The following is a 26,088-nucleotide window of genomic DNA, read 5'->3' on the forward strand; positions in this document are numbered from 1 at the left end:
GTGAGCGAGGTGCCCGTTGCGGGTAACAATGGTCCGCCGGCGCTGACCACGTGACCAGTGGGCCCGGCAGGAAGCCGAGACTACAACGCCCGAAAGCCTTTGCGGCGCGGATCAGCCGGGGAGCGCTCGCTGCTGCCCTTGGGCCGCCGTCATGGCTTCTTCGCGGGTCTTCCCCGTCGTCAGGTGAGGCGGCCGGGGGGGGGGGACGGTCCGCGCCTCGGGGACCCGCAACCGCGGGGGTCACCTCGGTTCTCGCAGCGCCCCCGCCTCTATGGCCCCCTCGGGCTCCCGCCCTCGCCCCCCCGTCCCCTTCAACCGCCCCTGGTCCCCCCGCCTGCCCCTCACCGCCCCATGTCCCCTCTCGCCCCCCACTGCCCCGGTCCCGGTCCCCCCATCGTCTCCCCCAGCCGCCCCTCAGCGCCCGTGGTCCCCGACCCCCATCTCTCCCCACCCCCACTGCCCGGTCCCGGTCCCTCCATCGTCTCCCCCAGCCGCCCCTCCGCGCCCGTGGTCCCCGACCCCCATCTCTCCCCACCCCCACTGCCCGGTCCCGGTCCCCCCATCGTCTCCCCCAGCCGCCCCTCAGCGCCCGTGGTCCCCGACCCCCATCTCTCCCCACCCCCACTGCCCGGTCCCGGTCCCCCCATCGTCTCCCCCAGCCGCCCCTCAGCGCCCGTGGTCCCCGACCCCCATCTCTCCCCACCCCCGCTGCCCCGGTCCCCCCATCGTCTCCCCCAGCCGCCCCTCAGCTCCCCCTTCAGCCTCCCACCCCGCCCCCATCGCCCTTGGTCCCCTTCCCCACCTTTCAGCCTCTCCCAACTGTCCCTTGCCCCCTAGGTTCCCCCCCAGCTGCCCCTTCAGCCTTCCCCTGAGCCCCTCACCCAGCTGCCTGCCCCACCTGACCCCCTTCAGCCTCCCCTCCCCCCCAACTGCCCCTTCACCCCCCTCACACACTCCCCTCCCTGCAGCTTCCACAAGTTCCCAGGTCCACCGCCCTCAGGTTCCCTTCCCCCCAACCATCTGCTTTCTTACCATGGGTAACACAGGCCAGAAATGTTTTTTAAAAATCCTAGAATAAGCTGGGAACGCCGCCAAGCCCCTGCCCCGCTTTGTGCTGAGAGCCCAGCTGCAGGCCTGGGATGGGGTCTGTTCTGAGCTCACACCTCTCAGGGAAGGGGTGGAGTTGCCCAAAGTGTGTGGCGGGGTGTGCCAGGGGTGTTGAATCTTTAGCAGAGAATTCTTTTCTCCACCGTGCTAGCTAAGCATTGCCGTTAAAGGTCAGCCAACAAATGCAGCATTTGAAACAATCTGACTATAAACCCCTTGCCCTCTCAGCTGCTGTAGTTTTCACATCCTCTGCTCTTGTGATGTCACCGTATGACATGGTCACTAGTTACTATAGAGTCTTGTAGATTAGACAGGACCTGAGTTTTTAATGGTAAAAAACAAAGCATAACTCCTTCCCATTCTCCCTTTTGACTGAGGAAAAATAAATCCTGCAGGCCTCTCTTATCCATCATAAAGAACCAAATAGGGCCAAAGCCAAATATCTCCACTCTCCCTTTGCAGGATCACCAGTAGTTGTCCAGACTTGTGTTCCTTGCACACCCAACACTCAGTGTGAGTCTTAAACACACAATAATTCAGAACAGGTTGGAGTGAGATGCTAATTGCAATTTAATTCTCTGCATCAGAGAGAGACATTTCTACCAAGTAATCTGAGCACTTATTAGTGAGATGCAATAGGAACCCTCATTAAATATGGGTTTCTTACCCGCAGCTAGATCTATTCCAGTCCTTGGAATGGTTGGCAGTGGTTTTTGAAGTCAAATATTTTCATGATCCCCTTACATTTATTATAAGAGGTTTTTTTAGAAGTAACAACAATAATCCTATATAATGTATTTGTGTGTGACTTTAAGAGGTTGACAAAGAATACTTGACCTTGATGAGTGAGAGTAGTGGGGGATGGGAGAGCTAGATTTTCTTTGCTTTAGATTGTAATAAAATGTTAATGCCTTGTGACTACGTCCTCCTACCCCCAATTGCCTTATGTGATCCCCTCTGAGGATCGGGATATGCTGGTTGAAAAGCACTGTTCTGTAGTAATGCAAACTGGGTTTCTGTTGCTCCTCTTCCCTCTCAGGTTCGTTGTCAAAGGCAGCCTGGCTGGAGGTGCCATCTACGTGGCCTATGATCAGGGGCTGCTGGGGAATGGAAGTCAAGGAGCAGAGGCCCTCAAAAAGGCTCGCGCAGCACTGCCTCCAGCTATACAGGAATGGACGAATTACACAGGCTGGGAGGTAAGGACTGTGCTGATAAGCCTGGTTAGCAAATTGTTTTAGTGGTGAGGGAGGAAGGGAAAGTGCTGGGGTGAAGTCCTGGCTCCGTTGACATCAACGGGAGTTCTGTCATTGACTTCAGTGGAGCCAGACTGCTCCCCAGTACTTACTTTTTAATTTTTAAACTTAAATTTTTAAGATATTTAAATTTGTTCAGAGGGAGAGAATTTATCTGAGATGGGACACGAAAGGGATAATTTGCAAAGGATGAGAGAAAATGAAAATGTCATCTGGGAGATTTTTTTTTTTTTTTTTTTTTTAAATATAGCTGGTATTCCTGAGCCAACTTTCCTCTGAGGATCTCTGAGCACTTTACAAATACTAATGTGTTGATCCTCCCTTTTAAAGACCCATTTCGGCCATGGTGCTTATAGTTCAGGGGTAGGCAACCTATGGCACACGTGCCGAAGGCGGCACGCAAGCTGATTTTCAGTGGCACTCACACTGCCCGGGTCCTAGCCGCCGGTCTGGGGGGCTCTGCATTTTAATTTAATTTTAAATGAAGCTTCTTAAACATTTTTAAAACCTTATTTACTTTACATATAACAATAGTTTAGTTATATATTATAGACTTATAGAAAGAGACCTTCTAAAAATGTTAAAATGTATTACTGGCATGCAAAACCTTAAATTAGAGTGAATAAATGAAGACCTGGCACACCACTTCTGAATGATTGCCGACCCCTGTTATAGTTAATCAAGTTGTATATAAATTGCCTACTGTTTTTGTTGTTGTCCGGGTTTGGTTTTTTTCCCCTTCACCTAATCCATGTCCTTAGATTGTGAGCAACTCAGTCACCTTAGTGGCTTAGGCATCTAAGCTGCTTTTGAAAATTTTACCCTTTGATCCAATTTAACAGCTGGGTCAACTGAATCAGAGCTTAAGTGATTTGCCCAAGGTGACCCAGGGAGTCTGTGGTAGCTTCTGTTTTTCATTATCCCCTCTAAACTATTGTTTAGCCATTTTCTATATATTTTGTGTCCACAAACACTTCTGATTCTCCCTTCCCCCCTTTTCTTTCTTCTTTTTTTTTAGCTTCCATCCACTCCAAAATTTGACTTTTCTGTCTCTGAATCCTGGAACACAGGTAAGACTTGATCCTTTACTGTCTAAGCTATAGAATGGGTCTATGATCAGTGATACAATTTGTCCTAGAATGCTGGCCTAGTAGATTGAAATGTGAAAGAAGGGTGAGAGGCAGTGTGGCCTAGTAAACAGAGCAATGGATTGGAACTTGGGACACCTGAGTTCTAATTCCTGGCTTTGCCACTGGCCTACTGAGTGACCGTGGCCAAGTCACTGCTTGTCTGTGCCTCAGTTTCCCATCTGTGAAATGGGGATAATGATGTTGATTTCCTTTGTAAAGTGCTTTGAGATCTACTGATGAAAAGTGCTGCGTAAGAACTAGAGATTTTTATTATTATTACCTATGTAGCAGGTAATTTAAGACAGCAAAATCAACCACGATCAAGGAGGTAGCAATATAAAGAGACACTATGATGACTTTTACTCCTGAGAAGTCCTGTCTCTGATGAAGGCTTGAAGAGTTTATAAACACAGCTGGCTTGTTGTATAAGGATACGTTGTACAGTTGAACTCAACCTTTCCCCTACTAGGCTACTGTGAAAAGGGAAGACATTTCCCTTTATTTCTGTACCACCTTATGATGATATTTTGTCCTTCTCTAGCAATTTTTATCTGAGCATTTCAAAGCACTCTGCAGACACGTAGCAAATTAGTGCAGCACGCTCATGATGCGGCTAAATTTCCTCATTTTACAAACGGGGAAATTAAGGCCCACTGGAATTAAGTGACTTGTCCAAGGTTACACAGAGGGAGTCTATGGGAGGACCAAGAATAAAACCCAGATCTCCCAAGTCCTGGTGCTGTTTTAACCACAAAACCATCCTTCCGACCTGGTTTGAGGTGGTGTGAGACAGATTTCCCCACCTCCGAGTCCACTGATGCCAAATGAGACAAGAATTATGCCTAGCTTTGTCTGAAACCTCCCTTCATAAGAATAGATCTCACCTATTAAATGGGGAGATCTGTGTCATCCACCATGAATAACAGTTGCAAGTTCAGCTTTGTGTTAATGCTCTTCTCAGGACATCTCTCCGCTACTTTTCTTGCAGGAGTTCAGGCCACCGTGTCTGCTCTATCTGTAGCTCCCACCAAGGTCCGTGAATACACCCAGGATGGCTGGAAGTACATTAACGACCTCATCAAATGAACATTCTCTCTCTCTCTCCAGCGTTTGCTGTTTCCTCCATGCTATTGTCTCAGGGATGAGATGTAGTGCACAGCACTGGAGGGCAACTCAGCCATGCAGCAGCGCCAATAAAAGACTCTGGAACTTCCTTTTGCTCGTGGGTTGCTGTTAGCATGCCGGCTCTGCAGTTATTGGTGGGTTTTATTACAGTAGTGCCTACAGGCCACAAAGGAGATCAGGGTCCCATTATGCTGGTGCTGTACACACACATACTCCCTGCCCTAAAGAGCATACAATCTAAATAGACTGTTAGGAAACTTCAGCCATCTAGAAAGTGAGTGCCAACTATTTCAGTGCTACGTACCTTAAAAAAACCAACCTAGGACAATTAACCAGCCACTCACGGTATGAAAAGATCTGGCCCAAGAACAGATTCTGCAAATGACTGTAGAACTCTATCAAATGGAGAAGAAGGGGGCTTTTACCCCTTACTGTCCTAAGAATGTTAAACCGTGGGAGTGACGAGGGGTTTTTGACACATTATCCCAGGCTGTGACCCCCCAATACTGAATAATTTTGTTATCAATAGAGTCAGCATTGACTCTATTGATCATAATGATCTCTTATGGCCTCACAATCAATGGGATTCAGTGGGAGTACTCCTATAGGATGGACTGTGATTAAGGATAGCCGAATCAGACTCTTCTTTAGCAAAGGGGGGAAATTAGATATCCTAAGTGAAAAGTGTCAGGCTTTTAAAAATGTATATTTAATGTGAAATTCCTTATTTGAGAACATGATGCACTAAATGATTTGGCCCAGAAAAAGCAGCAGCAGATAACTTTTCCTTTCTCTCCTCCATTTCTTCTAATAGCTGATGATCTCTAAGTGCTTTACAGACATTAGCTCTGCCCCTATTTTTCAAGCAGGCAGAAAGAAGAGTCGCAGGCAGGTGAAGGGACTTGGCAAAGGTACCTCAGCAAGTCAGTGGCAGAACAAGGAATATCTTTATGCATAAAGCACTTATTGTTCTAGTAGCTGGAGGTAGAACCCAGGAGTCCCGACTAGGGGTAGCTGGATTTTCAGCAGCAGCTGCTGGATGCTGAGCATGTTTGAAAAATCTGGTCATTTCTTTTAGGTGCTTAAATGGGAGCTGAGCTCTTTTGAAAAAGCTGCTCCAATGTGTTGCTTGTGTGTTCTGGATGGTGATGCCCTCCAAGAGCAGACCTGGATCAGAATGACATGCATCTGCTATATTATGGTCTCGTACTCCTGGTGCGTTGTTTCAACGTAGAGCTCCTCATGTTCCCAGTATATTAATGTTTGCCTTTTCTCAGGTTGCTTGCTGAATGAGTTCTTCTTGACCATGCACGTCATGCTTTTCTCCTCTAAGTAAAAGATAAAAATGCAACAACCATCATCAATGATTCCTGTAAAGCAGCTTCCCTATTGTTAGGTAACCAGGTCTTAGTCCCATGGATGAACTAACAGCTGCATCTCTAATTCCCCCTGTGTATGCATGGCCTATGACCAAAAGCAACCAGTGGTGAAAACTTGGATTTGTATCTGGATTCTGAACCCTACCAATGATAAGGTGTTTGGAGCTAGGGTTCTTGTCTGAGTCCCTATCTACTTGTGGGTTTACCCAGAGGCAGATGCCCCGTTTGCTTCTGATTTGGAGGAGCATCTTGCGTGGTGGCTTTGCTTGGCCACTGTCAGAAAACAGGATGCTGGGCTGGATGAACCATTGGTCTGACCCAGTATTGCCGTTCTTACGTTCTTAAGGGGTTACATAGAGAATAGAATCCATACCAGGAAGCCTCTGTGCAAAGAAATTGTGCAAAGGGACATCTGTAAATGGCTGGACAGCTGAGCTATCCCAGCCCTGTGAACAGTTACATAAACGTGTTAAAACCAGCATGGAACTTTCATTAAGGCCCTGGATTACCTGATATTAGAGGAACTCCTAGAGGTTTTGATCTGTGTCCCCTTAACAGATTCTCTGCTGTATTCTGTGCTCAAGGGAGTGGCAGAGTGAAATGTGCTAGAACCACCCAGGTCTCTGCCTGCCAGTCTGACTTGAGGAAAATTCCTTCCTGACCCCAAATATGGCAGTCAGTCAGATCCTGAGCATGTGCATGCAACCTACCAGCAAAATACCTGGGAAACCATTATCTGTAGTAGCTCAGAGTCCTCCCCATGTAGTGTCCAGTCTCTGGCTATTGGCAATATTTGCTAATAGCTGTTGCAAATGGGCAACATGCCATTGTAGGAGACCTCACACCATCCCCTCTATAAATGTCTTAAGCTCAGTCTTGAAACAAGTTAGATTTTTTTTTGCCCCCACTATTCCCCTTGGAAGGCTGTTCCAGAACTTCATTCCTCTGGTGGTTAGAAACCTTTGCCTAAACTTGATGGACAACGTATATCCATTTGTTCTTGTGCCAACTTTAGGCCTTAAATAACTCCTCTCCTTCCCTGTTGTTTAGCTCTCTCATGAATCGCTTGCTGGTTTCAGCTAGAGTAACTAGTTGACGCTCTGTAACTTGAAGTCCTCAAATCTTGATTTAAAGACTTCAGTAAATCAGCCAGCGGTTATGGGCCTATTACATGAATGGATGGGTGAGGCTCTGTGGCCTGTGGTGGGCAGGAGGTCACACTAGATGATCATGATGGTCCCTTCTGGCCTTAAGATCTGTGAGTGCATGAGCACAAGGGCAATGGAGATGAGCATACAAAGATCTCTGGTGCATGGTGCAGGACCTTAGGAGCATGTGACACTGGACCACAGCTATATGGGTAAGAGAGGCTGAGCAGGGAGAAGCTGGTCCATTATTGGAGTGGGGGAAGGAGTTGTATTATAGGAGTAGTGAGCAGAAGGGGTGTGTGTATAGAGAGCGCGTGTGAGAGAGAAAACAGTTGTATGTGGGCAAGACAAGGTCTGGCAGATGGAGAGAAAGCAGCGGAACGGCCTTAAGAGCCAGTCAGTGACCTCGGAGTCTGCGATGTTCAGCTAGAGAAGACCTCTGGGGAGCCCAACGTGAAAGAGCAGCCATCCAGTATGTGCAGCATCTTCTGCAGCATCACAGCTGCCCCAGGCATGGTCGGATTTGGCACAGCTACACCTGTGTTAAGCCGGCTCCAATGATGGCATAGGAGCCCAAAGCCAGGTAACCATCTGGCCTGGAGAGGATGTGACAGTTCCTGGTAGTGGCAGAGGCTCTCTCCCATTCTGTCCGCCCCAGTGAGCTGATGATGTTACCAGCTGGATGGGAAGCATGCAGCACTGTCCAGGTAGGGTTCCTGCTGCACAGTCCGTGGAAGGATGCACCTCCTATTTCCCTGAACAGGCAAGGTGGTCGGTTTCTTGGCTGCATTCTGACAAGAGGCAAAAGGTTTCTGCTTGCAACTATGCAGGTCTGAGGTCGCCGCTGATGTGACGGGAAGGATGCAAGAGAGCGGGCTAATGGGGAAAGTGTAATGGAATTCAGCTCCTTGACAGCTGGATCTCATAATGGTTCCCCCTGAAATTTTCATCTGGGTGCAAGTTAAGGGTTCTTCACCCCCTAGCAGTCATAAGCACAGTGGTAGCTTCCACGTGTAGCCTACTGGATGTACTGGGTTAAGAAATAAGTAGAAATTAGACTTTGGCCTAAATTAGGCTAAGTACAGAGGAGTATGGGTAACTGAGTTCATGTGAGCAGAAGCAAGAGAGAAGTAGCTAGTAAGATGAGAAAACTTAAGGTAGCAAGGACCTAAGTCAGGGGTTATGTTGTGGTTATAGCTGGTTTTAGCAGAGTTTTTAATAGTGTTTTTGAGAACTGTGGATGTTTTATGAAAATGCTATCTGTACTGAGAGTATGGGAAGGACGTTGGTGCAGATGTTGATTTCAATCATGTAATGTAAAGAGCCAATAAAGAGGTGGTCGAAATATAGATATGGGAATAGGTAGGTTTTAATATTAATTAGTCTTATAATGGGTTAGGATAAGGAGTGGCCTTGCTAAATTGGAGAGAGCTCCCATTAACACCAAAAGGGTACCAGTAGGTTACAGGGTTATAAGGCTGTACTTCATTCTGTTAGTGGACTGATGGTCCATCGATGCACCATTCCATCTTTGAATGTAAGCATAAATGGTAATTGTACACCTGTTTGCTGCTACTAATACTTCTAAATGAAGTTTGGTTCTATCATTCAAAGTGTCATCCGGGGTCCTCTACAAAGTTATATTATCTGTAACTCGTCTGGAAGCTCAAACCTGGACACTGAGTTTGGTTGGCTGTGTCCTTAGCTTTAACCACATGAATTGGGAACATTTAGAAATCGAGGTTACACCTGGCTTCTCTGGTGGTGCTGGGTTGTGTGCATAGCCCAGCAACAGTTTTCAGTGTGGTGTTGGTTGAACAGAAGGTACCAGCGACATTGGGCTATGTTTTTCCCTGTTTCCGGGACAGTGCTTGCTGACGATGAGCTTATCCTGCCTGAGAAAGCAAAGAATGGACTAGACAGAGCGGGAGTTGCTTAAAGCAGTTACTTGCCTTTTTCGCTGTCGAGCGTCCTTCCGAAGAGGAAGACGGTGCCGGCCATCACAGCTGCCAGAGTGAGGATCATCAAGAGCACAGCCCACCAGCGCGTCTGAGGTACGAAACCAGACCAGAACTCTTTAACGAGGGCCATCCAAGCACCTTCCACCCCAGCGGGAACCAACAAGAGCTCTGAAAACCAAGCCCTGAGTGTATGTCCCCCATACTCCCTTCCACCATGATACACTTTCATCCACAGCGCTTTCCAGGCAATCATTCACTCCTGTGAGGGAGGATATTGTTACCTTCATTTAACAGATGTGGAACAGAGGAGTGGCAGGTGAATTGCCAATGGTCACAGGCAAGCCAGTGGTAGGAACCCCAGATCTCAAGCCCCCTGTGTTAACTGCTCACTCCCACCAGACTTGTAGATCTACATACCTAGGCCCAGATCCTCAAAGGGCCCTGACTCCCACTGAAACCCTGGGCCCTGGTCACTCTGGGGGAGGGAGATGAGGGGGAAAAAAATCTCATGCAGCTGCTTACCTTCATCCAGGCTGATATATCCTCCAGCTCGATGAAATCCAAGATGAAGTTCTTCACTCTGGCTATGGGTCCGTCTTCGTCCACGAGCCGACAGACGTGAAACTTATCGCAGTAGCCCATCCTGTCCCTGCAGGGCGTGCCTGGGGTCAGTGGGATGTGTGTGCCGTTGAAGTAACGCTCCAGCAGAGCAGAGGATGTACTGGCACATGTGTGCACTTGGCCTAGATCAGGGGTTTGAAAAGCATGACTTCAGGGTTCGACATCGATCCGTGTGCCATTCTCCTGGTTTGTCATATACTGGAGCATCGGGGCTGTCTAAGCTGTGTATAAATAGATCACTGAGCACCCTGGAGAGCCTTAATCCTGTTATAAAAGGAAGCTTTGAGGTTGCTTTTTTACCTCTAGGTAATAGGACTGTGCTATGGCCAGCAAAGGTTACTGTGTCAGGGCATCCTTTTTCGAATACATTCCCCTGAGCTGCTTGCTCCTGACAACTTTGCCCACAGCCCTTGTCCTCCCTCGTCCCCAGGCTGCTCCTCTTCCTCTCTCTCTAGGAAAAAGCCACACCAGGGCTTTTCAGGCAGCCAGACGGATTGCGTACCTGGCTGCTGGCAGCAGAGGTGGCATTTCTCCCGCCTGGACGTGCTAACGCAGTCGCATTGCTCCAGGCCGTGCTTGACGCAGAGGGATCCGAGGCAGAGCTACAGTATCATAAAAGGGCTGGTTTGAGGAATAAGCGATAGGATTTATGCTGGGGGAGGGAGGTTACCCAGGGTGAGGGATCTGTCCAGAGCAGAAGGACCCAGACCCTCAATAGTACTTAGGCACCTAACTCCTATTGAAATCGATGGGAATTGGGCACCTAAATACCTTTGAGGATCTGTGCCAGTGTGTAGGACTGAGCTTTATATACAAATGCTGGTTCCATTTAATGGGGGGGACGACAAATGTGTCCCCAAGTCCAGTCCGATTGGATCTAATTTCCAGTGGAAGGTGCCTGGTTGACTGGATTCCTCCGTTCACCCACAGAACAAGCAGGGCCTCAGCAGCCGCAGAGCAAACCGTGAGGTGAATGGGTGGCCAGGATCACACTCTGGGTCTGTTTAGCGCAGTATCTTCCCTATGGCAGGGGCCAGAACCAGCTACTTCAGAGCAAGGTGGAAGAAACATAGGAGCAAGCACTTCTGGTGTAACCCGCTCACAGGGAAAGCTGGTTCCGCACCCACGTTAATTAGAAGGTTGAGGTTTATGCCCTTATGCAGGGCGGTTTAAATCCCACCCAACGCTTTTGTTGCAGCTCTGGAAATCGCTGCTATGTAAAGGTTCAATCCCCTTTCTGACTGCTGCTAAACTCAGCCCCAGAGATCTCTAGTGGCACTGAGTTCCGCAGGCTAATTGTGCCTAATCTAGGGAGAGCCAGCATTCCTGCTGCCTGTGCCGGACCTGCCCTGCGGATGATTGAAGGACTGCAGCCTCCAGGCCCATCAATCATGCATTAAGCACAGTTATTGCCCAGCCTTTTCCAGCTCTTAGTTTCTCCAGCTGCATCAGGCCCCTGGGGGTGCTTTGGTTGGCTCTGAGCACTAACCCCATTTAAGCAGATCCGGGTCCCCATGCTGCAGAGAGTGTAACTGGCTTTGGGAAGGGGAGCAGCACATTCAGCCGTTAGTCCAGAGCAGGTGCTCTCAAAGGTGCAGTCCGTCTCCTCGTGGCAGAGCTCCCCTTGGCGTTTATAGACACATTCATGGCTGCAGCACAGGCCCTGGCTTGAGCTGGAAGAGCGAGAAATGTACATACAAACACATGTAAGTAATCAGCAATGTTACGGAGCAGCTGGCTGTGACCTGAATCATAACCGCCCTAGGCCAGCTCCCATGCTGCTCCTTGCTCTGGCCAGTGTTCGAGACCCTCCCAATTCATTTGTAGAGGGGCTTGGTTAGCAGAGGTAGTATTTGTCTGGTGGTTTGAGCACGGGGCCCTGGCAGCCAGGACTGCTGGGTGCTATGCCCAGTGCTGCAAAGGGAGTGGAGACTAGTGGTTAGAGCAGGGGAAAGGCAGTCAGGGCTCCTGGATTCTCTACCCAATTCTGCAACTGACTTGCTATCAAGTCATTTCAACCCAGACCTTCCAAGGGATTTAGACACCTAAACTGATTTCAAGGGGAGTTAGGTGCCTAAATTTGAGGAGTGAGCCTCTGTCAAATGAGTCTAATAATACACAGAGGGGCAGGGATTAAATAATGAATGTTTATAAGGTGCTCTGAGATCTCTGGATGAAGGTGCTGTAGAATTGGAGGCAGTGGCTTCCAGAATCAAATGGGAGAAGAAGCCAAGACCGGTAGCGTAACTATACCCAGAGCCAGCCTTTCTCCCAATATTGACTCAGGGAAGGTACAGAGACTGTAGAGGGCTGGGGAGGGGCAGCCCTCTTGGAGCAAACCCAAGGGGCTTGCTTGGGCAGGAATTAAACACATCCTATGAGTGTTACTCTGCCTCCCTGCCCTGTCTGGCTTGTTCATCTCCTCCACCTGCCTTGTAGGCTGGAAGCTCTTTCAGGCAGGGGCTGTCATTTCCTAGATGTCCGTGAAACCATCTGAGCTCTCCCAGGAGAGGATGGTTCAGTGATTTAAGCATCAGGTCTGAAAATACCTAGACACCATGGAATCACAGGGCCAGATCCCAAAAAGGGGTCAGATTCATGGTGCCACGTTCCCTGAGGTTTATTACATGAGAGCCTCTTGGACGCTTCTCATAACTAACACAGCTCACTCCCTGCAGTGCCCAGTGAGGGCAAGAATGCACCCTCAAAATGTTTCTTTTAAGTGACCCTTGGCATCTCCAGCAAACTGCTATGTGTGGGATTTTGGATTGACTGCAAAACAAGTGCCCCCTGCAGAGTCAGCATGGGAGGGGAAAGAACCATTGATCAGGCGCTGTAGACCAGGGGTACGTGTACTCCTGGAGGTACACAGAGGTGTTCCAGGGGGTACAGCAACTCATCTAGCTCTTTGCCTGGTTTTACAGCAGGCTACATAAAAAGCACTAGCGAAGTCAGTACAAACTAAAAGTTCATACAGACAATGACTTGGTTATACAGCAAGATGTGCTGTGCACTGAAATGTAAGTACCGTATTTGTATTCCACTTGATTTATTTGATAATTATATGGTCAAAATGAGAAAGTTGGCCATGGTTCAGTACTAGCGGGCTGGGGCACTTTTGTATTTTTATGGCTGATTTTGTCAGCAAGTCGTTTTGAAGTGAGGTGGAACTTGGGAGTAGGCACGACAACTCAGACTCTTGAAAGGGGGACAGTCGTCTGGAAAGGTGGAGACCGCCTGCTGCTGGAGACGCCTACCTGCACTGCACTCCTGGCTTCAGCCTACACCGGAAGCCATTTGGCTCCTTGGCAGCATAGCAGCAAGGGTCAGAGTCATTGTTGCCCGCGTCGCATTCCTCCCCCGGATCTACAATTTGATTCCCACAGATGGGGCGGTCAGTTTCTGCCAGGGGAGGAGGAAAAACGGAAATCATTGTGGTGATGGCTCTCTCGAGATGCAGCCATACCAGGTCAGATCACTGGACCAGCACGTCCAACAGTGGCAAACCTCTGATGCTTGGTGACAATAGCCAACGATGCCTTAAAGTTGATTTTTTACTATGATGTGTATTGCGGGAAGGGCCAGGGAAGAGCAGAATTTCTTATCTGGCCCGTGTCCCCTCTGCTTGTTCTCTGAGGTGTGAGCTTTGCTTAACCTTTAATTTGAGCATATTTTGTCATTGGTCCTAAAATTACTCAGCCGTTTTATAAAGTTTAGCTGCAGTGGATCCCACTATGGTCTACAGCATATCTGATGGAGTCTTTCCAAATCAGTTTCATGGAATAACCCCTTATTCCTCTAATATGGTACTACTAAAAAGAGACACTGAACAATCTTCATTGTCCCCTTTCAAATTTTAAATACTCCAGTCAAGGCCTCTCTGAATCAATCAATCAGTCTATCCCTATGCACATCTCTCTCTTCTTCCCTCCCTTCCATACACACATCTGTTTAATCACCATAATATTCTATTCTATTCTAATCATGAATCATCACCCTATAGCTGTGGTATCCAGCTGCCTCTCCAGAATAATTAATTCTAGTTTTTGCAAATATTTTGCCATCTGGGAGACCTGCCTCCAACTCTGGTGAAGCAAAATCTACCCTTTTATTATAAATTACTTCCCAGATTAAGAGGTCTCTCGGCCCTGAGCAAAGAACCCATGAATTATCTGCAATGCATGCTGGGTGGAATTTAAATGATTCAAAGACAGCTACCAGGTCTTACCAACGAAGCACCTGTCCTTCTTGGCTCTTAGGATGTTCCCGATGTATTCAATGCTGCACGGGGAGAATTTGTCATTGTTGTACTGCCATCCATCTGTGGCGTAGCTGAACATCAGGTAGTTCCCATGCGTGGTGTCGAAGCTGAAACGGGCGCATTCCTCACTCTCATCATGCTGAAACACAAGATCAGACTCTTTGAATGCAGTAAGAGAGATCACGCTGTTTCTCTTGTCTGAACATAAAAATGTGGTTAGAATCTTAGAGGTCCTTAGATGTTCATATACAGTACAATCCTTTCATGTTATTAAAATGTAACAGAATCATAACAACACATGGCTATAGCACATTTCATCTCAAATTGTTTCACAGACTTTATACAGAGAGTCAGTGTCATCTAGCATCCTAGGCTTCAAAAGCCCTGGGTTCCAGTCCTGGCTGTGCCCTCACCTGCTGGGTGACCTTGGGCAAGTCCCTTCCCTGCTCTGTGCCTCAGTTTCCCCTCACAACCTTTGGCTTTTCTATTTTTAATAAAATCCAAGAAAACACCCCCCCAAAACCCCTCTCCCAAGCACAGTTCTGATCCCAAAAAGGGAGAAGTGCCACAGACTCTGCAAAGTCTGCTAGGGACTTTGCTATTGCTATTGATTTGACGTGGAAGGTGCTTAGACAGCAGGATAAAACTCTGAGATAGACAAATAGTTAGACAGTAGGCTCTTCAGAGCAGAGACTGGGTATATACAGCACCTAACACAATCAGTCTCTGATCTCAGTGGAGGTCTGTAGCACACTGTGTTGTTGTTAATATAATTATATTTCATATTAACAATATATTATTCATAATACGGTGTGTAATGAATATCAACAACAATAATAAAGCACCAGCACAGGAATGGTTCACTCAACCAAATGCAGCCACCTCTGGGGTAGAACACAGCAGCCCAACACCACCCAGTTTCATCATCCACCTGCTGCCATCCCTGATAGTTGCTGTCTTCAGTCAACTTTTCCAGCATCTCAGGGATCATTGAGGATCCTGAGGAAGATCCTGCAAAAGGGGCCATGGGCTCTTTAACACTTACCCTGAGCAGGCAAGAGCTTGGGTTTTAGCATCTCTCCTGGAAGAGCGGCTCGGCACAGCACAGCAAGTCACTGTATCTGTCTCATGGAATCGGAGTCTAGACTTAAACCTCTGGTTCAGGGGTTCTAGTTATTGTAAACCCGAGGTCAGCCCCCTCACTCAGCATCCACACAAGCATAGCTCAGACCAGGAAGGTAAACTCATCCCTTATTGCAGTGGTGTTGCCAAACCGAGACACAAAGCTAGTAACCCATCAATGCAAACTCCACCGTTCTTTCCCATTGCAAATCATAATGAACTATTCCAAAGCCCTGGACTTCGTCATACAAGCCAATAAGTTAATTCAACAGCAATATATTAGCGGTATAAACCTAGCCATTCATGAACAGAGCTCCAGCCACGTGCCCTCCTGGAGGCACACTGAAGCATTTGAATGCCGGCGTACCCAGCTTCCTCAAAGCAAGAGTTTGAAAAAACTAGGCAAAAAGCCCAGGCTGCAAGGTTTGGGGTGGCTCAGAAACCAGGGTTTGTTTAGGATACATTTCCAGGACTAAGGTGTATCCCTGTTTAGGGCTGGATCCCAATCAATGGAAAGATACCCAGCGACTATACTGGATTTTGGAACAACCCTGTGGGAAATGAACATGGGCCAGTGGCTAAGGTATTGGCATAGGGCCCCTCCAGAGCTGGGTTCGATGCCAAATTCCCCATGTGAGCTTGCATTGGCTCTGCACCTCAGTTTCCCTGCCTGTAGCAAGGGGGTGATGACGCTGACCTGTGTTAATAAAGTGCTTTGAGATCCCTGGGAAATGCAATGTATTATTGAAGTTCTCTCCACCAAGCATCTGGTTCAGCTGTTTGTCAAAGAGGAGGCTTCCAGGCCAACACCTCCCTTTGCTTTTCAATGTCACTCCCACTGTGTCATGCACCGGCTGTACTCACCGGAGCTCCTAGGCTGTGGCCAAGTTCATGGGCCAGAGTGAGATGGAGAATCCTAGGAGGCAAATATTGGCCATATTTCTGCAGCGTGATCAAGCCAGTGTTCAGAGACGCCTCCCTGTCCCGGAATTGCCTGTGCTTGGAACATATCCCCCCTAAGTCACCTGACACAGAAAGGAAAAACAGACCGTCTCGGTGACGCTAGCCGGAAAAGCAGGGAGCCAAGCGCCTGGATCTGGAAGCTGCTCAGAGTGCAGAACTCCAGCAGATTTCAAGCCAGTGTTCTGCACTTGGACCAGCTACAGGTCTGGGCCTGTGGGATGGTGTAAAAGACAAAGTCGCAGACTGTTGATCTAGCACAACAGGGCCCTGTTCATGACTGCGGCCTTGAGGTACTACAGGAATATGAACAGCAGCGGCAGGTTTCAGTTTCCTATCAGAGGAGCACTCAAGTGATGCAGAGGGCGTGTGCTTTCCGAGTGCTGCTGGTTTATAACACTTGTCCTTGAGCAGAGATGGTCACGAACAGCATGCAGGCAAGGTCTCTGTCAGAACTCTCTGCCCACACGCCAATGCTGCAAGCAACTCGTCCCCAATAATCAACTCTAGTTAGAGACACTCAGAGCAGAAACTCTCTTGCTATTTGCAACAGCTCCTCCCTGTGAGTCTGCATCACAAAGCCAAACAACACAGTTCTGTAACCACTCCACACGGAGCACATGCTAAGAAAAAGAACACTTAACAGTGCAACTTGGTGACTCCTGTAACACTGATGACCCCACTTTTCATTGGACAAAACATTGTACAAATCACCGAAAAGCTCTTTCTTACCCGCTTGTCCATTAAAAGCAATCCCTAGAATTCCACTGTAATCCCTGTCAGTGAGGAGGTAGGAGAGACAATAGCTGTTCCAGTTGGACTTGGAATGCAGCATCAGCAGCATTTCTGGGCCAATGAAAGGTGATTCCATAGAGTCAGAAGGATCATTCTCCTGGATTATCTGCAGAATGGACACAACACTAGCAAGCCAGCCAGGCGGTTACTGCCTGTGACGCAGAGCAGGGGAAATTGTTCCTAGTCACATTTCACAGAGGCCACCCAATGAAAACCGCAATTGCTACCATCATAAATTAGATTTGAATGCGCAACCTGAGAGTGAAGGACCCCTGACCCATCCAGGTCCCTTCAAATCACCTCTCGTCATGCCAGTTTTCATTCACCTCCACACTTGCCTGCTAGAAAATTCAATCTGAAATCCATCTGCCCTGGCATTGGAGTTTTGAGACAAACCCAGCCCTAAGTGCCCAGTCGACTTACATTTAGGGTTTTCACTTTGAAGTCGATGTGCCTGATACCATCAAAATTTGCGCCTTCGTAAATTGTATTCACAGCTTTTATGTAGCTAGCAATCTGCAGGGGAGACAAATGTTCATATGACCAAAAAAACCACCCACACTTTTTGTGACTGGAGCACAGGAGTGGGACTCAGAAGATCTGGGTTTTATTCCTGGCTCTGCTATGGGCCTACTGGATGACCTTAGGTAGGTCACATCAACTATCTGTGCCTCAGTTTCCCCATCTGTAAAATGGAGATATTCCATCCTCTGTGACGCGCTCTCAGATCTGCTGATGAAAAGCACTCGATGAAAGGGAGAGATTATTTTTATTCTCCTCACATGTGAACTGACCAGAAGCATAAAGGGATAACTGAGCGTTGGCCAGGGTTGTGAGTTCAATCCTTGAGGGGGCTATTTAGGGATTTGTCCTGCTTTGAGCAAGGGGTTGGACTAGATAACTCCTGAGGTCCCTTCCAACCCTGATAGTCTATGATTAATAAATATTAATTAAAAACACCCAGTTTCTTACCTGAGCAATCACTGCTTCTATGGTGCCAAACCTTTGGTAGAACAAGTAGTCGGCTTGAAGGTACAGCAAGCAGGACGTCCTAGAGTAATCCAGACTCCTTCTCTGCCTCTCCAAGGTTTCTCCCTTTTTGGCAAAGAGTTAAGAAGTGTGTAGTAAGATCCTCAGTTAAAGCTGAACAAAACAGCAGCGACTTCAGTTAGGAACATAGGCCCTGATTCAGCAAAGTCAAGGGGATTGACACAGGTGCATAAAGCCAAGTATGTGCTTAATGCTCAGCTGAACAACGATGCTTTGCTAAATCAAAGCCAATGGCACTGGCTGAGTGGATCAGATCAGTGGTTCCTCTAGTTCAGCATCGTGACTCTGAGAGTGGCCAGAACGAGCTGGTCCAGAGGAAAGTGCAAGCACAAGAGGATGTTTACAGACTAGCCTGCCATAGTTTGCTCACAGAGGAAATTCCTTCCTAGGACTCACTTTAACCTTTGCATTTGTTTCAGTTCATCTGGGTTCCCATCCTGAGACCTGCCTTCAAAACCAACCCAAAACTTCAAAGCCAAGTTCAGCTGAAAACCACCCACATTTTGGCTGGTGTTCGGTGGAAGCCAGAGACCGATGAGCGGCTGACTGGCAAACCACAACGCGTGTTTCTAAGGGCTTTCGCCTCCCTCTGCAGCATGGGGCACCGGCGTATCCCACCTAATTAATTCCCTGCCATGGCAGGGGCATGGAGCAAGGGTGCACCTCAGTCTCTCCTGCTCTTTGCCCGTGGCACACAACAGTTTTGTCTCCTGAGGCCTGGGGTGCTTTGATCTAACTAAGGTTACTGGGCTTAATAGAGGGGTATCTGGGTGAAATGTGGTATACAGGAGGCCAGACTAGATGTATCTAATGGGCCCTTTGGACCTAAAACTCTATGAAATTATGAGATGAAACTGATGCAGTTTGGCCCAAGGTTTTGGAGTTATAATTTGTCTCGAGACTCAGGGATTTTGTTTGCCTGCACTAAATTAAATATGGGCTCGAACAACTGCCTATCCCCCCTGCATCTTAACTCTCCCAAATAAAGCTGATAGAAAAGTTTCACATTTTGAAATTTCAATGAACTTTTGAATTGGGGTGGGGGGAAGCAGGAGAAAACTGTTGATGGCATGTTGGCAGTCTCTCTCCCCCCCACCCCCACACTTTTTGTCTCCAGCTTGCAGACTTTTTTTAAATTTCAGATTTCGGACAAAATTGCAAATTTCAAAAATTCATCAAAAAACTCGGGGAAATGTTTCAAAAAAAAATGTTTTAACCAACCAACTCTTCTCCCAAATGCAGAGAAAGTTCTGAGCTGGACCCCACATTCTCAGCCATATAATTAGCCTCTTGTCTCTTTCTCTCTGGAAACCCACAGACCATAACAGTTAGCTAGGAAGGAGAGATCCACGCCTCTGAAAAGCTAAGTCCTTAGAATTCCATCCTGTCACATTTTACGCAGACATTGTATTCAGTGAATTCAAAGCAGTCAATGCCTGAGGCAGTCTTTTTTTTTTCCGCAGCACAATCATTGCTTAAAATTATTTCATTTCCACTTCAGATGCTTCTCTTCAATTTCACTTCACCTTTAATTTTAGCTCTTGCTGGAAATTCCGCAAGATCTGATGCGTTCCCCTCATCAAAGAAGCAGAGGATGGATCTTCTAAAATGGAATAATCTAGAGCAGAAATTCAGATGTTAACTCAAAGAAATATCACAATGGGATGATACGCAAAATGAGCAACATCACTTCCGAACACCCCTGGGCAATATTGAGAGGGCTTGTGGCAGAGGATTGTGCATCAGGACTCCAGGGCTCTATTTCCAGCTCTGGGAGGGCAGTGAAGCCCAGTGGCAAGCGCAAGGGTAGACTGGGAGTCCGGACTCCTGGGTTCATTCCCAGCTCTGCCACTGACTAACTGGATGACAGCAGGTGTGTCAGTTCATTTCGCTGTGCTTCAGTTTTCCCGTGTGCAAAATGGAACATCAGAATGCACCGTTGAAAGGGGATTTGCAAGTCTGACTGACCTTATTCAGTGTTTATGAAATCCTTAGAGGTCAAGGGGGGAAGGCGTTGTTACTGAAGTGCAAAGGGAACAGGCCACGACGGCAGGGGAAACTGAAGTGCCAAGCATCGTTTGACTACGCTCAGTCGCACCAAAGCCCAGTCAAGGACTCACCGATGTCGCTTTCATGGTGGATGAGCGTCTGGCCTGGAGACGTCGCACTGCTGGTGAATGCACCGGGTGCCTCCATGTAGTAGGTGCCATTCCTGGTTCTGATAAACCCTTCAAAAAGGCCATTGATGATGGCACCGTGGCAGAAAGATCCAGGCTCATCTGTTTTGCAGGCATCCAGACATAGACAATGAGAAGGAAGCTTGACCTGTTTCCCCGTGATAACTGAAGGGCCTGCCTGGGGTTAATAACCACTGATCAGCTGTTCACATCTGGGCTAGGACTGGCCCCTGCATTCTGGGTACAGCTCGTCACCAAGGTGTGGCGCAAAAAGCAACATCATTCCAGAGCCCACTGCCGTGGCTGTTGTAGCAGGGAGGGCATGAAACCCTCTGCCCCTGCCAATTCTAGCACTCTGGGCTTGCCACAGCGTTCAGGCTACAGCGTCGCTCATGGCTGGAGGCGGTGGTTTGCCTGCTACAATGGCCACGGGAGGGTCACTCCAGGGCAAATCAACTGGCTCCCTATCCTCTGGACCACCTGCAACGTTCCCCGCCACTGCTCATCCCAACATTCCAGGACGCACCAGACTGCACTCCCCGCCCCCCCCCTTGCAATACTGCTAGTCCGCTGGCTGGCTCCTGGGAATGTTGGCAGTGCCTGGCATAACTGGGTGCTCATATTGCTGTCAGTAAGGATGGGAGCTGTATTAGTGTCTGTGGAACGAGTCTGATGGGGCTCAGTTAATGTGCCAGCAGGTAGGTGCCCACAGCACAAAACCACCAGCACAACTAAGCAGAAAGACCTGAAAGAGAAGGGGGAGCCTACAGACAAAGCTCCCATCTCCTCCAGGTTGGAGGATCAGGCTGCATGTCCTGCTCTGACCATCCTATCGCAAGGATTTCATTCTGCGGGGCTGAGTCTAATTTTTACCTTGCAAGACACCAGAGTAAATGAAAGAAACATCTGCAGGCTCTGAGGTGGCCTTCCCGGTTATCTCAAAGTCTCTGGCGAAAGCACTCGTGTCCCTGCTTAACCTCAGCTTGAATGTCCTGGAAGGTAAGCGAAACGGTGAAGAGTTGGTTACAGGACTTCAGGGGTCCTGGTCTGTGACTGGAGCTCCCAGGAGCTACCACAGTACAAATGATCAGTACTAATAACGCTATGCATACAATCAATGTATTCCCTCAGTTCCTGCAACAAAAGTGAAGGTCCCTACAGTACAGAGCACCTTGATTTCTGATTATTATTGAGCTGCAAACCACAAGAACTTTAAGCCAAGATTTACCCATATGCATACACTGTCCCACAAAGACATGGAATAACTTGACACAACACCCCATATTCATCCTAGTAATATTATGATATGATTCTGGCATAGCTGTGATGCATTTTGTACAAGTTGGGTCATGTCAGGTGTCATTGGAAAAGTTATGATTTGCTGAATAGGATTATCCTATTTGTATGCGTATATCATTTTTGTATCTGAAGTTATGACTTTTGACTATGGATCTGCATTTCAAATGGGCTTGCTCTGGAAAAGACCCACAGCCAGCCTTTCAGGTACAACAGTGAAGAAGTCAGACAGTGCTAATGGCTCATCAACAGAGACAATGGGCTGTGGAATAGTTGAACCTTCCTGTGAATGTTTCGGCCAGCCTGTAAGTACAGGTCTGTCGCATCTTATGTGCATTTAACATGCGCGATTTCAGCTTTACGCCGTCGGCAAAAACAAAAAAAAAGAGAAAAATAACAATTTTAATATTGTATCTGTAGTGCAGGCGATTCCGCCTGCCATTACACTCACTGTAATCTTGACTATACGCGATTTTCGCTTTACGCGCTGACTGCGGAACGTAACTCCAGCGTAAGATGTGACAGACCTGTAATGGCTTCTATAACTCTTCAACTTCTGGAGAAACTTCCTCCACAGAAGGTCTTTGAAGGAAATCGCCCAACCAATTCCATTGTGTTTACAAAACTTTCCCTGTTCATTCTGGGACTCTTAATTGCGATGTACCAACACAAGATCTTTGTTCAAGGAGTTGTGTGGGATATTAATAGCTGTGACCAGTGGGGAGTTGAGCTTGGAAAGCAGTTGGCTAAGACCACATGACTCTGAACTCCATTTTGGGGTGTCAGTTATGGTGACCAGACAGCAAGTGTGAAAAATTGGGGGGTAATAGGTGCCTATACAAGACAAAGCCTCTCATATCGGGACTGTCCCTATTTGATCAGGACAGCTGGTCACCCTAGTGTCAGTATTTTTTTCACAAACTAGTCTGGCAACCAAGTTTGAAACAAAGAGTTCCTGCCACATGCTAAAGCTATATAAGGCAGGGAGTGACATCATCAGTTCTTTACTCCCAACGACTGAACGCCTAAGAGGAGCTCATAAAGAAAAGGACTTGGAAAGGGGGTGGGGATCCCCAGCTGCAAAACAAATGCACCTTGTCCCTTAAGAATCTGCAAGCCAGCTTGTATCATTAGCCAGGGTGAGAATTTGCTAAGTCACACCCTATGTTTCTAGTATCTTAGGCTTAGTTTGCGTTTTTGTTTATTTACTAGGCAATCTGGTTTGATGTTTGCTATGACTTGAAATCTATCTTTTTGTAATTAATAAACTTATTTTATGTTTTAATCTAAACCGGTACGTTTGCAGTGAAGTGTGTGAGAATCGTGTGTTGCTTTTCCTCCCCACATTAAGGGAGGGGCGAACTCTATGAGCTTATGCTGTGCAGTTCCCTATGCAGTGCAAGATGATATAATTTTGGGTTTGTCCTCCAGCCGGGGGTACGTGGCTGGTCATAGAGTCTGCAGCAGGGTGCATCCCTGCCTGTGTCAATGCTGGTGGAAGTGTAAGACCGGGAGCGGGTCCAGCAGCTTGTCACCTGGGCTGGTGGGTCAGGGGGGCTCAAGGATACCCCAGTTCCAGGTGGCACCCCGGGGGGAACCTGTCACAAACATACCTCTGATAGGCTTGGAATTCTAGCTGGATGATTTTTTCATGCTCTTTGGTAGCTCTTTTTGCCCTCTGATGCATCCATTCTAAAGCTGCTCTGTCATAAGCCACTTTCTCCTGGTACTTTACAAATGGCCTTAAATACTCAACGCTGTTGACTAAAAAGGGAGGAAAAAGACACAAAAAATGAACGCAGGTTTTGAACTGAGTAGGTTTGCATTGGCTCTATTCCTTGAGGAGGAAGAAATGGTCTAGTGGTTAAAGCGCAGGGCTGGGAACTTAGGGGGCGTCTGCATTGCAGCTGTGGGCAAACCTCCCAGCCAGGGTAGACTGACTTGCGCTAGCTCTGCTCAAACTAGCATGCTAAAAATAGCCACATGGACATGGCTGCCTGAGTCCAAGCCCGCCTGACACCTGCCTGACACCCTGAGTCTGAGCTCAGCTAGTTAGCCTCTGCCATCACGTCCACACTGCTCTTTTCAGCGTGCTAGCACATGTCCGTCTACCTGGGCTAGAAGCCACGCTCCCTTGTGCTGGGTAGACAAATCTTAAGAGGCTTGTGTTCCGTTTCTGGCTCCGCCAGAGATTTCTTATGTGACTTCATTGCCTCAGTTTCCCCATTTGTAACAACAGCAGGGCTCAAGAGACTTAAGGGCGACTTAGTCACGTACAGTGTTAGAGCTGGGTGAGACTTAAATAACCCACTTAATAAGCCCTCTCCCAGCCCTGCTCGCTCAATAAAAATCTGCTAGTCATGGATAAACCTGACTTGCTGGTTCTCCACAAAGGGCTCACGACTGCAGTCCCTGCAGAAGCAAAACAGTTTTGCCCTCACAAAAACTGCAGTGACCTTGCACAAAGTTTCAGCTTAGGTGTGTGATGCCTGAATGCAATTCTCCCCTTTCCATCCTGACAGAACAAGGAGCAATGGTCTCAAGTTGCAGAGGGGGAGGTCTAGATTGGATATTAGGAAAAACTATTTCGCTAGGAGGGTGGTGAAGCACTGGAATGGGTTCCCTAGGGAGGTGGTGGATTCTCCATCCTTAGAGGTTTTTAAGGCCCGGCTCGACGAAGCCCTGGCTGGGATGATTTAGTTGGAGTTGGTCCTGCTTTGAGCAGAGGTTGAACTAGATACCTCCTGAGGTCTCTTCCAACCCTGATCTTCTATGATTCTAAGTCCCTGCAATACTCTCTCTCCTCAAGGACCCCAGTTTTTTCCATGTGGCAGGACAATCCTCGGTTTATAAAATTAAAATAAACCCAGGGCTATTGTCAAAAATGGGACTGATTTTTGCCATTGCTGAAAAGAGCTGTTTGGAGTTATCAGACCCCTCAGGCACAGGAGCCCCTCCCTGCCTGCTCCATGCAGGGGATTAGACAGGCTGGGAGTGGGAGAAAGTCTCTAGCTAGCTACAGTCCTGACATGGCCCCATGGCTGTAGTATCTGAGCACCTCACCATCTTTAATGTATTTATCCTCACAACTCCCCTGTGAGCTAGGGAAATGCTAGTGTCCCCAGTTACCAATGGGGAAACTGAGGCACAGACGGACCAAGCCCTAGATTCTCAAAGATATTTAGGCATCTAAGTCCCACTGAAATCAGTTGAAGTTAGGCACCTAAATCCCTTGGACTTGCCCATGGTCACAGGGAGTTTGTGATGAAGCAGGGAATTGAACCAGGTCTCCTGAGTCATAAACCACCGCATCATCCTTCCTCCCTTCAGCCCCTATGCTGCTTGTTTCGGAGCTGCCGGAGGCTGCTCCGCTCACCAGTCTGAGGAGAAGGAATTACTTCTTTCCAGGAACGTGGAGGAGGCTGCAGACTTCATGGACACAGGGGCTGGTCTGCGGCCCTGCACCTGAGTGTGGAATGGGTGTGTAACCCTACTGTCCTGGCCTTTTTCTACGTGCGCAAGTTACATGGAGTTAAGTAGAGGTGTGATTTGAAACTGAGTTAGTGAAGCTGGTGCAAAGTCCTGCGTGGGCTTATATTGGTTAGGTATAGATGTAAAGCAAACTGAAGTAAGAGCGTCCACACGGGGGTTGGGCTAGTTTAAAAACCGATTGGCAGTAGACCAATGCACCCATTCACCGAGTAACATTTTGCTAGCACTTTGCACTGGTGCAAATGACAGCACAGGGTGCCAGACAACGGAGAATCTGAGTTCAGTCTTAACACTCAGGGCCCTGACAGTGGGCTCTGTCCCTGCTTATCCGGTTCGGAGCTTAGTCCGGACCAAATAGTCCTGGTTTGCAGCATGCCTACAAGAAGTTAACTTGTTTGTCGCCTCTTTATTATTCTTCCCTGAATAACATTTGCTACTAATTACTTTTTGTCCTGAAATATTTCCTGCTTTCTCCCTCAGCCCAGCTGGTGAAAAAGGGCTCCGTAACAATTGTCTTGTAGGGAACCAGCCGTTTAGTGCATCTTACTGATTCTCAGATCAAATGTGCTCCATTTCCTTTCCCCTCAGGAGTGGTCTGATCCTGAGGCCAAGATCCCCAAAGGTATTTAGGCCCCTAACTCCTGTTGAAACCAGTGGGAATTAAGTATTAACACCAGCAACTCCCAGCAGTGGTGAGTGCAAAGCTCAGTGGTAACGTGGAGTGCCAAGAGGCAGGACCACAGCTGGTGACTTCACTAGGGCTTCACAAGCTGCGGGTCAGGCCCAGTATGTTTCAGATCAGGTACTTTTTTCATTATCTACAAAGGAGACACTGGAAATCTCCAGGACTGGCCTCAGAAGTCTGTCTAATGAGCAGTTGGTATGATGAGCCCAAGTCTCCTCTTACGCCCCTTTCACACTAGTCTTACATCAGGGGCCGCAGAGGTTACTCCTCATTTACACCAAGGCCAGACTGCACTCAAGCAGACTACTTCCCTCCTTGCTCAGCCCTTATAAGACCCAGCTAAGGAATCTCGACGGGACCTGGCTTGGTTCCTTTGCGGACAGGGCTGCTGCCAGCCGGCAGCCTCTCTGCTGTGAGGGAACAGCATTTGCAGTCATTCCTCGCTGCACTTCTGAGATATCAAACCAAGAGAAAAACAAGCAAAAAAAATCTGCCTACCTGAGCCGCCGCTTTGGGCAAAGACCAT

General features: G+C 48.0%; 2 protein-coding genes across 2 annotated transcripts; one reads left to right on the forward strand and one right to left on the reverse strand.

Moving 5' to 3' along the window:
• The first annotated feature begins 54 nt into the window (after positions 1-54).
• MICOS13 (mitochondrial contact site and cristae organizing system subunit 13) lies at positions 55-4,703 on the forward strand. Its single transcript, XM_030540123.1, has 4 exons — positions 55-183; positions 2,147-2,303; positions 3,379-3,430; positions 4,479-4,703. Exons 1-4 carry the CDS (start codon positions 152-154, stop codon positions 4,574-4,576), a joined length of 339 nt encoding a protein of 112 aa, XP_030395983.1. The 5' UTR covers positions 55-151; the 3' UTR covers positions 4,577-4,703.
• A 100-nt stretch (positions 4,704-4,803) lies between these two features.
• On the reverse strand, positions 4,804-26,088 carry LOC115638805 (disintegrin and metalloproteinase domain-containing protein 10-like). The gene is made up of 16 exons (XM_030540797.1): positions 26,061-26,088; positions 22,999-23,149; positions 20,963-21,120; positions 20,033-20,191; positions 19,439-19,530; positions 17,835-17,957; positions 17,286-17,378; positions 16,800-16,968; positions 15,972-16,132; positions 13,953-14,124; positions 12,982-13,126; positions 11,214-11,397; positions 10,227-10,326; positions 9,626-9,846; positions 9,095-9,191; positions 4,804-5,943 (listed from the first exon to the last, which is right to left on the reverse strand). Exons 1-16 carry the CDS (start codon positions 26,086-26,088, stop codon positions 5,807-5,809), a joined length of 2,190 nt encoding a protein of 729 aa, XP_030396657.1. The 3' UTR covers positions 4,804-5,806.

Source organism: Gopherus evgoodei, chromosome 22 (assembly GCF_007399415.2).
Source record: "Gopherus evgoodei ecotype Sinaloan lineage chromosome 22, rGopEvg1_v1.p, whole genome shotgun sequence".
NCBI classification, from domain to species: Eukaryota; Metazoa; Chordata; order Testudines; family Testudinidae; genus Gopherus; species Gopherus evgoodei.

What these genes read in the sequence shown, in the direction of transcription:
- MICOS13 (XM_030540123.1), top strand. Translation starts at nt 152, where the DNA reads ATGGCTTCTTCGCGGGTCTTCCCCGTCGTCAG. An exon ending in CGGGTCTTCCCCGTCGTCAG is followed by an intron (nt 184 to 2,146) that starts GTGAGGCGGCCG and finishes CTTCCCTCTCAG; the next exon opens with GTTCGTTGTCAAAGGCAGCC. An exon ending in CTCTGAATCCTGGAACACAG is followed by an intron (nt 3,431 to 4,478) that starts GTAAGACTTGAT and finishes CTTTTCTTGCAG; the next exon opens with GAGTTCAGGCCACCGTGTCT.
- LOC115638805 (XM_030540797.1), bottom strand. Translation starts at nt 26,088, where the DNA reads ATGGTCTTTGCCCAAAGCGGCGGCTCAG. An exon ending in CCACCATGAAAGCGACATCG is followed by an intron (nt 19,531 to 20,032) that starts GTGAGTCCTTGA and finishes TTTCTGCTCTAG; the next exon opens with ATTATTCCATTTTAGAAGAT. An exon ending in GAAGGACAGGTGCTTCGTTG is followed by an intron (nt 13,127 to 13,952) that starts GTAAGACCTGGT and finishes CTCCCCTGGCAG; the next exon opens with AAACTGACCGCCCCATCTGT.